At 59.8% G+C, this 11831-nt stretch overlaps 2 protein-coding genes across 2 annotated transcripts; one reads left to right on the forward strand and one right to left on the reverse strand.

Annotated features, from left to right (window-relative positions):
- The first annotated feature begins 6 nt into the window (after window positions 1–6).
- Window positions 7–5866, forward strand: ILK (integrin linked kinase). Its single transcript, XM_054973273.1, has 13 exons — window positions 7–80; window positions 189–319; window positions 938–1103; window positions 1305–1400; window positions 1591–1687; window positions 2036–2119; window positions 2269–2354; window positions 2502–2611; window positions 2716–2843; window positions 4615–4736; window positions 4815–4914; window positions 5138–5268; window positions 5358–5866. The coding sequence occupies exons 2-13, from the start codon at window positions 231–233 to the stop codon at window positions 5505–5507; spliced, it is 1359 nt and encodes a 452-aa protein (XP_054829248.1). The 5' UTR covers window positions 7–80; window positions 189–230; the 3' UTR covers window positions 5508–5866.
- Window positions 5867–8003: 2137 nt separating this feature from the next.
- TAF10 (TATA-box binding protein associated factor 10) lies at window positions 8004–10382 on the reverse strand. The gene is made up of 5 exons (XM_054974142.1): window positions 10117–10382; window positions 9824–10023; window positions 9642–9706; window positions 8990–9104; window positions 8004–8223 (listed from the first exon to the last, which is right to left on the reverse strand). The coding sequence occupies exons 1-5, from the start codon at window positions 10349–10351 to the stop codon at window positions 8134–8136; spliced, it is 705 nt and encodes a 234-aa protein (XP_054830117.1). The 5' UTR covers window positions 10352–10382; the 3' UTR covers window positions 8004–8133.
- Window positions 10383–11831: the final 1449 nt, after the last annotated feature.

The following is an 11831-nucleotide window of genomic DNA, read 5'->3' on the forward strand; positions in this document are numbered from 1 at the left end:
GCCGCGCCCCGCTCGCCCTCGGCTAGGCAAGCAGCACAGGCGGCGCAGGCAGGCAGGCAGGCAGCGCCCCGGGCAGGCAGGTAAGGCGCGCCGCCCGCTCGGGCGGGCGGGGGGGGGGGTCGCCGGAGCCGCCGGTGGCCGCAGCCCCTCCCTCCCGCTCCTCCTCCCTCCCTTCCTCCCGCCCGCAGGAGCAGCCCCGCCGCCCCTCCCTCCCTCCCTCCGCCGCCCCGATGGACGACATCTTCACGCAGTGCCGGGAGGGCAACGCCGTGGCCGTGCGCCTCTGGCTGGACAACACTGAGAACGACCTCAACCAGGGGTGAGCTTCCGCGCCGGGCGGGCGCCTCCGGGCCGCCGCCCCAACAGCACCCGGCCTGGCCCTGAGGGCAGCGCTCCTGCTGGGACGGCGACGCCCCGCGGGATTCGAACCCGGGGCCGAGCCGCGCCCTGCGCGGGAGCTTCGCCAGTGCGACGTCGGGGGAGGCTGGGGCGGGCGCTGGTCCTGCCGGAGGCCCATTGACGGGGCGGGGGCACCGGGCCCGAACGTGCCCGTGGAGGAGGCGCCGGAGTGACCCGCCCGGGCCGCCCTCTGCTGCCCGCCCCCCGGGCTGGCTGCCCCGGGGTGGAGATGCCGGATCGCGGCCTCGGGGGCTCCCGCGTCCGGCTGCAGGAGGAGATGTCCTTTTAAGGGCCGGCTGGCCGCGCGGTTCTTGGCAGCCGAGGAGGGGCGGGGGAATCCCTGGCCTTTGTCTTCCGCTGCTGGCGCCGCCGCCGCACCGAGGGCCAGGAGCCCCCCTTCCCCACGCCTGCTTTCCCGGTGAGTAGAGGAGCCAGCCCCGCCTGCCCACCCTGCGGGGCTCTCTGGCTCAGAAATGAAGGGCTGCCTCCTCGCTCCTCCCCCCCCCCCTCTTGGCTGAGCAGAGTGCTCTCCCTGCAGAGATGACCACGGCTTCAGCCCGCTGCACTGGGCCTGCCGGGAGGGCCGCTCCAGCGTGGTGGACATGCTGGTCATGCGTGGGGCGCGCATCAATGTCATGAACCGTGGCGATGACACCCCCCTGCACCTGGCTGCCAGCCACGGCCACCGTGACATTGTGCAGAAGGTAGGCTCCTGGGAGGTGCGGGGGGGGGGGTCCTCAGGGCCTGCCTCCTCTTGGGGCAGAAGGCTGCGTCAGGCAAGGTCTCCCTTGCTCCACACACCCCACACGCCCTCGAGTACCCCGCACTGGAGGAGGGAGGAAATGGGGCTGTGCTTCTTTTCCGGGCTCTTTCGTGTGCTCGGTTAGCCTCTCTCTTCTTCCCAGCTCATCCAGTTTAAAGCGGACATCAATGCCGTGAATGAACATGGAAACACGCCCCTGCACTACGCCTGCTTTTGGGGCCAGGAGCAGGTGGCTGAGGTGAGAACTCTCCGGGGGGCGGGGGAGGCTCATGTGGTGTTTGGGGCTGCTTTGAAACGTACAATGGCAAGTTGTGCGGTGTGGCACTGCAGGCATGCTAAAGGAAGGCAGGCGTGGTGCCCTGCAAGGTGGAGTGGGGGGGTGGGGGCTGTCACGTGACCCTCCCTGTTTTCGCCTGCTCCCCTGCCAGGACCTGGTGAGCAGCGGGGGTCTTGTCAGCATCTGCAACAAATATGTGGAAACACCCTTGGACAAAGCAAAGGCGCCCCTGCGGGACTTGCTGAGAGGTGAGTTGTCTGGCCCTGCGGGGCACACGCTGCGGCTCAGCTCGAAAGACGGCTGGTGCCTCCTGCCTCAAAAGACGGCTGGCGTCTCCATCGAGGCCAGGCTGCGTGTGTGTGGCGTCACCCCTGCCACCGCCTCTCTTCTGGCATAGCCCGCGCCAGTTTCCTGTGGCCCTGCCATTTTGCCTTGTATGAGGAAGCGCCTGGCGAGGTGCTCGTGTCTCGTGGAGACGGGGTCCGAGGGAGCGTGTGGTCGAGAGGACGCATCAGGCTGTCTTCCTCTGTCTGGTTCCTGCCAATTCCTCTGTCCCCTCGCCTCTTTCCTGGGTGCTGATTGGTCTCTTTCCACAGAACGAGCGGAAAAGTTGGGCCAGAGTCTGACTCGCATTCCCTACAAAGACACCTTTTGGAAGGGCACAACGCGAACACGCCCCCGTAAGAGATTTCATTCTTCAAGGCGGGGGGTGGGTGGGGGGGAGATGGGAGGCGTCACTGGCTGGGAGGGCTCTTCCTGCAGTGGGGGTTTGGCTCAGGTCGCTCTTCCTGCAGTGAATTTCAAGAACTGATGTCTGTGTTTCTTCTAGGCAACGGGACTTTAAACAAGCTGGCTGGGATCGACTTTCGGCAGCTGAGTCTGGGCCACAAGCTCAACGAGAACCAATCAGGAGAGGTGCTGACCTTTCTCCCCACCGTAGGTGGGAGTGGGGCTTACGGTGGAGGATTCCCCACCCCTCGTCCCCAAGGGCCACTCTGCATGCAGATGCCCACAGGCCAGCCTTTCCGCCCTTCCCACTGTGACCGCCTGGTTTCCCCGCAGCTGTGGAAGGGGCGCTGGCAAGGCAACGACATCGTGGTCAAGGTCCTGAAGATACGGGACTGGACGACGCGCAAGAGCCGGGATTTCAACGAGGAGTACCCCAAGCTGAGGTGATGGGCGCGAGGGAGTGTTGCGCGTCTAGCGGGGGGGGGGGCGGTTGCCGGGCAGGCAGTTGTGAACTTCCTTCACTTGTGCCCTTTTCTGCTTGGCACAGGATCTTCTCGCACCCCAATGTGCTGCCAGTTCTGGGTGCCTGCCAGGCCCCTCCTGCGCCCCACCCCATCGTCATCACCCACTGGATGCCCTATGGCTCCTTGTACAACGTGCTTCACGAAGGCACAAGTGAGTCTCGCCGTTGTTGTTGGAGAGGGAAACAGGGTGCCTGGACCCCATCCTGCCCCATAAATGCTATGGGTTGTTTTCCCCTCAGGTGGAAACGTAGCTCTGAGCGCAGTTGCCGGTGCCTCTTTCTGTGCAGTGCAGCTGTTGATATTTTGGACGATTTCATCTGTGCTCTTTGCTGTTCTTTTCTACTTTGGATACTGGAAAGCCCCCCCCTCCCCCTGTACAAATGAAATTGCATTCTGGGTAGTCAGCCACTCCCTCCCACTCTGTTGATTGCTGGTGACTGTCCAGGGTCTTGGGAAGAGAAATCACTTTTCCAGCAGCTGCTGCTATTGGAGATCGTGGGCTTCTTCCACATGCTCTCTCCACTTGATTTCTGTTCTCTCCCACTGCGCTACATCTGCCCTTCTGCCAGCCATTTCTCAAAACGAAGAACTTCTACTGGTTTTAAAGTTTTTTTTCTGAACAGTCCTCATCGTAGAGCTTGTCCGAGTTGCTTCTGGAGTTATGAAGTAGATGAACCGTGGGAGGTAGAGAGCGAGTGGGCATCGCACTAGCTGTTGATGGGCAGCCCCAATTCTTCTCCCTTCGCATTCTTATTGCCTGTCCTCCTGCATTTCACCCAGGCACAACTAGCTGACGTTTCTCCTACTTGCCTTGCACTTTGTTTCTGTCCCGTTGTTGCTTTCCGCACCCCACTCCCTGAGCCTGCCTAAGCTCTTGCTGTAGCATAGTAGTTCAGTGGTCGGGCTGCAAATCAGCACTCTGCTGGTTCAATTCCCACTGTTCCCCATGAATTCTGTAGGTGGTCTTGGGTGAGCCACTCCTCTCAGCCCCAGCTGGATTGTGGGAACAGTCACAACATTGACTTGTTCAGCATTCTGAGTGTGGCGTTAATCTGTCCAGCGTGGCGTTATATAAGGACACTGTTGTTACTATTTTTATTATATTGCCGTCTTTCTCAGGCAGATGCCACCTGGAGATAACCACACCCCTTCCCTGTAACGTTTCTTTAGCCCTGGGCCAGTTGGAAAGGCACAACTCTTCCGCTACAGCCACTCTTGTCTTTCGGTTGGTCTTTGGAGTCATGGCTGGTCTCTCGCCCTGCCAGCTGGTTGCTTGAGGTGGCTCGAACCCTTGCAGGTGATCAGTGGCCGAGTCCCCTTTTACACACTGCCAAGGAAGCAAGAGTCACTTGTATCTACTTGGGTGCTGCTAGCCTCTTCGCGTCTTTTCAGGTGTTTTCGTGGGACTTGGAAACACAGCTTTCTTCTGGGAGGTAGCCAGCGAACCGTGGAAGTAGTTAGGTCAGCTGCCTTGCGTTCCAGAAAAGGGGAGGCGTCTCTTGCAATTGTCTTGGCAGGCCTTAATCTGGGGCCCCGTTCTTCCTGGCAGGATTACAGCGCGACTCATTTGTTCCCCTCTTCAGCAGGCACCACGTTCCGCTTTCTCTCCAGGCTTCTGGAGGCCTGGAAGAAAAAGCAGGGACGGGATGGGGTGAGGAGGCTTTGCCAAGCGAGGGCAGGGAAGGAGGAGATTAGGGGATGGCTGCTGCACCCCTTTTGAGTGGCCACCGTGCCTGTTCAGACCACAGGCCAGACCAACTCCAAGCATGTTGGGGGGGGGTCAGGCCCTGGAACATACCACTTGGTACTGGGTCAGATTCTCAAGGGGTTTGTTCCACACACACTGTAAGAAAAACATGCCAAGGCGCCTGTAGCGGCTACTGGTGGGCTGCCCCCCCCCGACTCCTGTTCTCTCGTGGTAGATTTTGTGGTGGACCAGTGCCAAGCAGTGAAGTTTGCCTTGGACATTGCGCGTGGCATGGCATTCCTGCACACGCTGGAGCCACTCATCCCGCGCCACTATCTGAACAGCCGCAGCATCATGGTGAGTGGGCGTGCTCTAGGAATGGGGGTGGGTGGGGGCTTCTGGGAGCTCAACTGTATCCTGTCTTCTCTCCGACAGATTGACGAGGACATGACTGCCCGAATCAGCATGGCAGATGTCAAGTTTTCTTTCCAGTGCCCCGGCAGGATGTATGCCCCTGCATGGGTAGCACCAGAGGGTGAGTGACAACGGGCTTGGGAGGGAGCGGGTCACATGACTTTTCTTTTGCCTCTTGCAGTTCTGTCTCTTAGTGGGGGCTCAGTCTGGTTAGTCGAGTCCTGGCAGGCAGTTATGCCATTTAACCAAAGATGCCAGGAATCAAACCCAGGGGCCTTCAGCATGCAGAGAGCTGGGCCTGTTCTCTCAATCTTCTGCTGTGTCTATCTCGTCTCGCCCCCCAGCTCTACAGAAGAAGGCAGAGGAGATCAACCGCCGCTCAGCAGACATGTGGAGCTTTGCAGTGTTGCTCTGGGAACTGGTGACGCGGGAGGTGCCGTTTGCTGACCTCTCCAACATGGAGATCGGCATGAAGGTGAGGGCACGCAGGTGTGGGGCTGCCGCCTGGCTCGGAGGGGGGGGGCTGTTGAGCGCTCCATTTCCTGCTTGTGTCTTCCCATCCAGGTTGCCCTGGAGGGCTTGCGACCCACCATCCCACCCGGGATCTCCCCCCACATTTGCAAGCTGATGAAGATCTGCATGAATGAGGATCCAGCGAAGCGCCCCAAGTTCGATATGATTGTCCCCATCCTTGAGAAGATGCAGGAGAAGTGAGGGGGGCCTCCTCCACCTTTCGTAGGTGCTTGCCCCTCGCCTCGCCTCGCCCAAGTGCCTTTGGGAGGTGGTGCCGCCGCCAGACAGACAGGGTGCGTTCCCTGGTCCTGAGACAATACGGTACAGCTGGAGCCACTGCCTCGGCTTTCCCGCCCGCACAAGAGCAGGGGGGCATGCCTGCTGTACGCTGCCTTGTCCTTCAGTTGTGTAACCGACCTCTTGCTGCCGCTTCGTGTCCCTCCACCACACACTCCGCCATTTACAATCACCTGCCTGCCAATGACTCAGTTTTTGTTTTTTTCTACACAGCCCTAAGGCCACGCCACAGGGGCTTGAAATAAAATTGTTATTAAAGGACACCCTGTGGATGGCTTCCTTCACTTGGAGAGGCGCATGTGAAAACCTGAGTTTGTGACTGGGAAAGACTCCTGTGCAGTAGAGCTCAATGGAGCAGTCGTGTGTGTGTGTGTGTGTGTGTGTGTGTGTGTGTGTGTGAGGCAGGGGGAGGGGGAGGGTTTGCTTGCCCATCTTCTGGGCAGTAGTATATGTGAAAGGGATCTTGGGGTAAGAGTGGACTGTAAACTGAATATGAGCAGTCAGTGTGATGTGGTGGCAAAAAAGGCTAATTCAGCCCTGGGTTGTATCAAAGGGGCCATAGCGTCGAAATCGCAGGAGGTCATAGCCCCTCTCTATACTGCCTTGGTCAGGCCACACCTGGAGTATTGTGTGCAGTTCTGGAGGCCTCACTTCAAAAAGGATGTGGACAAATTCGAGAGGGTGCAGAAGAGAGCGACAAGAATGATCAGGGGTCTGGAGACTGAGCCCTATGAGGAAAGGCTGAGGGCCTTGGGAATGTTTAGTTTGGAGGAGGTTGAGGGGGGACATGATTGCTCTCTTTAAATATTTGAAAGGCTGTCATTTGGAGGAGGGCAAAGAGCTGTTCTAGTTGGCAGCAGAGGGTAGGACGCGAAGCAATGGGCTTAAATTACATGCACAAAGATACCGGCTGGATATTAGGAAAAACTTTTCCACGGTCAGAGTAGTTCAAAGCTGGAATCAGCTGCCTAGGGAGGTGGTGAGCTCCCCTTCACTGGCAGTTTTCAAGAAGAGGCTGGATGAATACTTGTCAGAGATGCTTTAGGCTCATCCTGCATTGGGCAGGGGGTTGGACTAGAAGGTCTGTTATGGCCCCTTCCAGCTCTTACGATTCTATTCTATGATCTTCAGTGGCAGTGCTGAGAGCAACAGCCCAATAAGTGTGTGTGTGTGTGTGTGTGTGCGCGTGCATGCGTGCATCCCTTCCTTGAGGGTCCTGTAAGCCTGGATTGCTCTTGATAGACCTCCCTGGGCAGAGAATGCTGCAATAGGGGCAGTGCTGCTGTGAGAAGCCCTGGGGCGTGGCGACTTGCCGTGGCATGGATTGCCTCCTGCATATATGATCCTGATTGCTAGAACCATCTCTATCTGAACAGGCTTGGAATAGGCCTGCTTCCCACACACACTAAAGAATCCTGCTGGTTCCCTTTAGAAATACTGAGCTAGCTGTCGGGGAGGGTCTGCTCCAAGCTGCCTGCTCCAGGTAAATCTTGCCTGACGGGCCACTTAAATAGGTCTATCTAGCTTGAAGAGGTCTGTTGAGCTTGAAAAGCTAGCAGTGGTTTAAGGCAGTTTGGCTGGTCTTAATGAAGGGTACTTTATGGAGTTTGCCCAGACCAGTATGGCTGTACCGGTTTTTTAACTTGATGAGCTACCTTGGCATTTCTTGTTCATCCTGGAGCAGCCATTCTACTTCATTGGTCGATTCCACTCTGGCCTGGAAAAGGAACCAGAGGGGCAGAGCCAGAAGGGCTTCTCTTGGTTCCAGGGCAGAGTCAAAGGCGCATTGGAGTGGTGGGCTCCATCTGTACAATCTGCATTTTATAGTTTTGGTACAGCCTCTTATGTGAGCATTGATGTCTATTCATCGATCAGTTTTCATGTGTTTTATTGTTTCCAAATGTATATTTTAAATTTTGTGGCATTTACTGGGCCCCTAAACACCAGCAAACAAGGTATCTGGACCAAGTGCCTTCAGCTTCCCAGAAGAAAGCTATGAGAGGCTGCTCTGCTGTGAGAGAAAGAGGTGGGCCTGGAACCCCCAGCGCAGCAGCACTCACTCGGTGGACCTTCTTTTTGCAGACGAGCACGTGGCCATCAGGGTCACTGCCCACTGAGAACAGACAGACCACTATGTGAAAAACGCTCCCCAAAGAGGAGAAGCGCCACACCTTATCTGAGCAGCCAGGTAAATCTGTATGCTTGCTAGGGTCAGAAATCCCAAGGGTTGCATGAACAAAGGAAGCAAATCTGTTGCCAACTGCCCTGTAGATTGTAAAGGTGTCAGGTTTGTGTGCTTCCTGCCCCGCAACGAGCCACGTGCACCTCAAATTCTTTTGCCGGCATCCCTTGCTAATCTAGCAGTGACCAGAAATGTGGGGGCAGAAAGACAGACACAAGCCCAAGAAAGAAGAGCTTTAATGTTAAAGCAACCAGCACCACAATGTGTGTGTGTGTGTGTGTGTGTGTGTGTGTGTGGGAGGGGGCACAAAGTGCCAGAAGTCCACGAGACGCAGTGGCCACACTGGGACTAAGTGAAGTAGTGAGGTTTCTTGACGTTGACTCCGTACTCGGCCAGCGCAGGGGCCAAGTCCTCCATGGTCAGTGTGTACTTCTTGTCCTGGCGGGAGAGAGAGAGAGGTCTCAAAAAGGGCAGCAGGCCACAGGACAGCCTCACCAGCCCTGCTGGACACCTGAAAAGTGGGCTGCTGGCTATCGCTGCAAGGTGCTTTTATTTAAAGTATTTATATCCCACAATGCCCAAAGCAGCTCATCAAACATACGAACACACAGTCAAACCCTATTTAAAACACCTCACGTGCATCGTGGTCAAATTGCAGCTCTGGCAACGTAGATCACAAGCTGCTGCCAATCGGACACTTATGAGTTGCTTCCACCAGAGTCACATGGAAATAATTTCACTTTGTGCCTTTTATGGAAGGGAGTGCTGGAGCTTTCCATGCTGTTTCTGGCACGGCATTCCCAAGAGAATGCGGGGCCATCAAAAATGAGGAGCCCGATGACCTGCGTTGGCACACAGGACCCTATGATGGAAGGTGGGTCCTGGGCCATGAAGGGCTTTAAAGTTAAAAATAACCACCAGCACTTTGAATTGTGCCGGGAAACAAACAGGTAGCCAGCAAAGCTAGAGGAGTGCAGGTCTATGCTGGTCAAGAAACTAAGGGTAACATTCGGTACCAACTGAAGCTCCTGAAGTTTTCAAGGGCAGCGTGGCATACAACCCGTTCCAATCGCCTCGCCTCAGCTGACGGCACCTATACTCACAGTGGTGTGTTTATTACAGTAGCAATGATCACCGCAGTAAGAAGGGAAGGATGGCATACAGGCTAGAGACAACAGAAAGTCAGGCCCAGGAACTGTCCTACCTTGGCCTTGTTCCGGGAGCTCCCCGAGGCTGTGCCCTTCATCTTGCAGTGCTGCAGGGCGTCGTTGGCAATGTCGGAGATGAACTTCTGGGCAGCCAGGGAGATCAGGCGGATGCTGCGTGGAGAAGCTCACATCAGTCAAACACAGCCGGGGAGGGGGGGTGGGCTGACTGGTCTCCCCTGCAAGTGCTGCTGGCAGCCTCGGCTTGTGGACTGGGGCTGCTCACGGGGTGGGTGCGAGGGGAGCCTGGAGAACTCTTAGGAAGGCTGCCAGGCTGCCTTGGGCCAGGGGGCCTCCACCGAAATCCCTGCCAACGCAGGCAAACTCCCACTCCTCACAACCAGGCCGGGCAGAAGGAGACCCTTCTTTGCCAGGGGCAACTGGCACACCTTGGGCAGCGATTCCCAGGCGGAAGCACAGCGAGGACACGGCGGGGGGGCGGTGGGGGCGGCTCTCGAGGGCCGGGGCGACGGAGAGGACCCCCGCAGACAAAGGCGGCCAAGCCCCAACCGCCGGCGCCAGGGGGGCGCCTGCCTGCCTGCCTCCGGGGAGACCTTGGCGGGGGGCGCGGGGCCAGGCGCGGGCACGGCCTTTCTCTTTCTCCCCCCCCCTCGGGGCCGCGCAGGCTGGGGCTCCGCAGGCGAGACTTACATGCGCGGGTCCGACGCCTCGAAGCCCGCCCGGTTCAAGTAGTAGCCGGTGACCGCATCGGGGATCTGGAAGAGAGCGGTGCGGAGTGACGCGGGGCCCGGGAGGGGCGGGGGTTGGGCCCGGGCCCCTTCCCCCCCGCACACACAGACACCCCCCCGCCCAGCGACCCCCGCGACCCGCACCGTGGGCGTGTAGTCCTCCAGCTGCAAGAGGAAGTCCACCAGGGGCGCGCTGGAGGGCGCGGGCGAGGCGCCGGGGCCGGCGGCGGTGGAGGCGGCGGCGGGCTTGACGTCCCCGTTGGGGGCCCCTCCGGGCGGCGCGAAGGCCCCGTTGGAGGCGGACGGGCCCTCGGCGGGCGGCGCGGCAGCAGCGGCGGCGGCTCCTGCGCGGGCAGAGAGGGCGGCGGGGTCAGCCCTGCCCGGTCCGCGCGCCCCCCCCCCGCCGCCCCACACACGCCCCTCCCCCCCCCGCTCACCGGCTCCTCCTCCTCCCCCACCGCCTCCCCCTGCCCCCATCGCCGCCGCCGCCGCTGCCCCCCCGGGGCTCCCCTTGGCGGCGGCGTCTGCGGCGGGCGCGGGCGGCGGCAGGGGCGGCGGGGCCGGGGGGGCGGCGGCGGCCACCACCACCGCGGGCGCCGGGCTGGGCTCGGCCTCCAGGGCGCTCCCGCTGGCCGCGCTCATCGCCCCCTCAGGCCTCGGCGCGCGGCGCATGCGCCTGCCGTCATTTCCGGCCGCGCCTCCCGCCCCGAGGCCCCGCCCCTCCCGGACGTCCCTCCCTCGAGGGCGAGGCGCGTGTGGGGCGCCGGAAGAGGCGGGATTTCCGCCGCCGCCGGCCTCGGTCTGGGCGGCGTGCGGCCGGCGGCGGCGGCGGCGGAGGAGCCGGGGGGCGCGGGGCGTGGTCTGGCCCGGCCCGCCTCTCTGTCGCCGCTCCTCGGGGCCCCTGGCGAGGCCTTGGCTGGGCGGACTCTGCCAGCCTGGCTGGGCGCCACCCGCCTGGAGTCCCGGGAGGAAGGCGGGCGGCCACGGGGGGCAGCCGGGGCGCCTCAGGGAGAGCCTGGCGGGCGACGAGCCGGGCTGTGCCGCCTGGACGGGGCCCTCCGCCCGCCCGGACCGCGGCTCTCCCCGTCCAGCCCGAGGCGCCCCCTCCTTTCGCTGCGGGCTGCGGCCCCTAGGAAGGGCGCCTGGGGGGGGGGGGTGCTGGGGCTGGAAGTGGGGGCTGGGACTTTGCCTTCCGCCCCCCCCCCCCAGGCAGTATCCATCCCCCGCCTCGCCTCCTGCTCTGCCGCTCTTACCACCCCGGCCGAGGAAATCCACCGCCGGGTTAGCGGGCCCGCCCGCCCACCTCTGCCCGCTGCTGCTGCTGCTGCTGCTGCTGCGCCAAATGCCCTCTCCGCAGACTGCAGCTGTCTGTGGCTGTGCAGAGTTTGGAAACTTTCCTGTCGGCCCTGCCTTCGAGTGTCCTGTTGAATATTGCCTGAGTATGTCTGAAAGTTGGCAGTGAGGGTGGATGTCGTAAGGGGGTGTCGCAGTCCCCATCAATTCTGCCTGGATGGAATGCCATCAAGGTGCAGACCATGAAGGTGCAGGGAAGGGGCCAGGGGTACTCCCTTGAAACCTGTGGGGAGTGGTGCTGGAGACCCCAGACCTATTGTTCTAGGAGACTTCAACGCCCACGCCGAGTGTTATCTCAGCTGTGTCCAGAATGGGAATTATCTTGTGGGGTTCCGCAGGGCGCAATCCTATCTCCCGTGTTATTCAGCCTCTATGAAAAGCCTTTAGGAGAACTCATTCACAGCTATGGATTAGGATGTCATCAACATGCAGAGGACACCCAACTCTGTATCGCGCTGTCCATGCCCCCACAGGATGTAATGGAAATCTTGGATCGCTGCCTGACAGCTGTGGTGAAATGGCTGAAAATGAACAAATTGAAATTACACCCAGACAAGATGGAAGTGATGCTTGTTGCGAAGGCAGCGATCTTGAAGGACATTGTACTCTTCACTTTGGATGTAGTTTGTCTGACCCTTGAAAACTCACCTAAGAACCTAAGGGTTATACTGGATTCTGTGCTGCTACTAGAAAAGCAAGTTAAGGCAGCTGCAAAAAAGTTCTTTCTACAACCTCACTCTAGCCTGGAAGATGGCTTCCTACCTCAACACTGCCGATCCGGCCATCTGGATCCATGTTA

The sequence above is a fragment of the Eublepharis macularius genome, chromosome 3 (genome assembly GCF_028583425.1).
Source record: "Eublepharis macularius isolate TG4126 chromosome 3, MPM_Emac_v1.0, whole genome shotgun sequence".
Classification (NCBI taxonomy): Eukaryota; Metazoa; Chordata; class Lepidosauria; order Squamata; family Eublepharidae; genus Eublepharis; species Eublepharis macularius.

Coding starts and splice junctions, on each gene's coding strand:
- ILK (XM_054973273.1), top strand. CDS start 231: ATGGACGACATCTTCACGCAGTGCCGGGAGGGCAACGCCGTGGCCGTG. Junction 2,844..4,614: donor CGTGCTTCACGAAGGCACAA/GTGAGTCTCGCC, acceptor CTCTCGTGGTAG/ATTTTGTGGTGGACCAGTGC. Junction 4,737..4,814: donor TGAACAGCCGCAGCATCATG/GTGAGTGGGCGT, acceptor TCTCTCCGACAG/ATTGACGAGGACATGACTGC.
- TAF10 (XM_054974142.1), bottom strand. CDS start 10,351: ATGCGCCGCGCGCCGAGGCCTGAGGGGGCGATGAGCGCGGCCAGCGGG. Junction 10,024..10,116: donor TGGGGGAGGAGGAGGAGCCG/GTGAGCGGGGGG, acceptor CTGCCCGCGCAG/GAGCCGCCGCCGCTGCTGCC. Junction 8,224..8,989: donor GCTCCCGGAACAAGGCCAAG/GTAGGACAGTTC, acceptor CTCTCCCGCCAG/GACAAGAAGTACACACTGAC.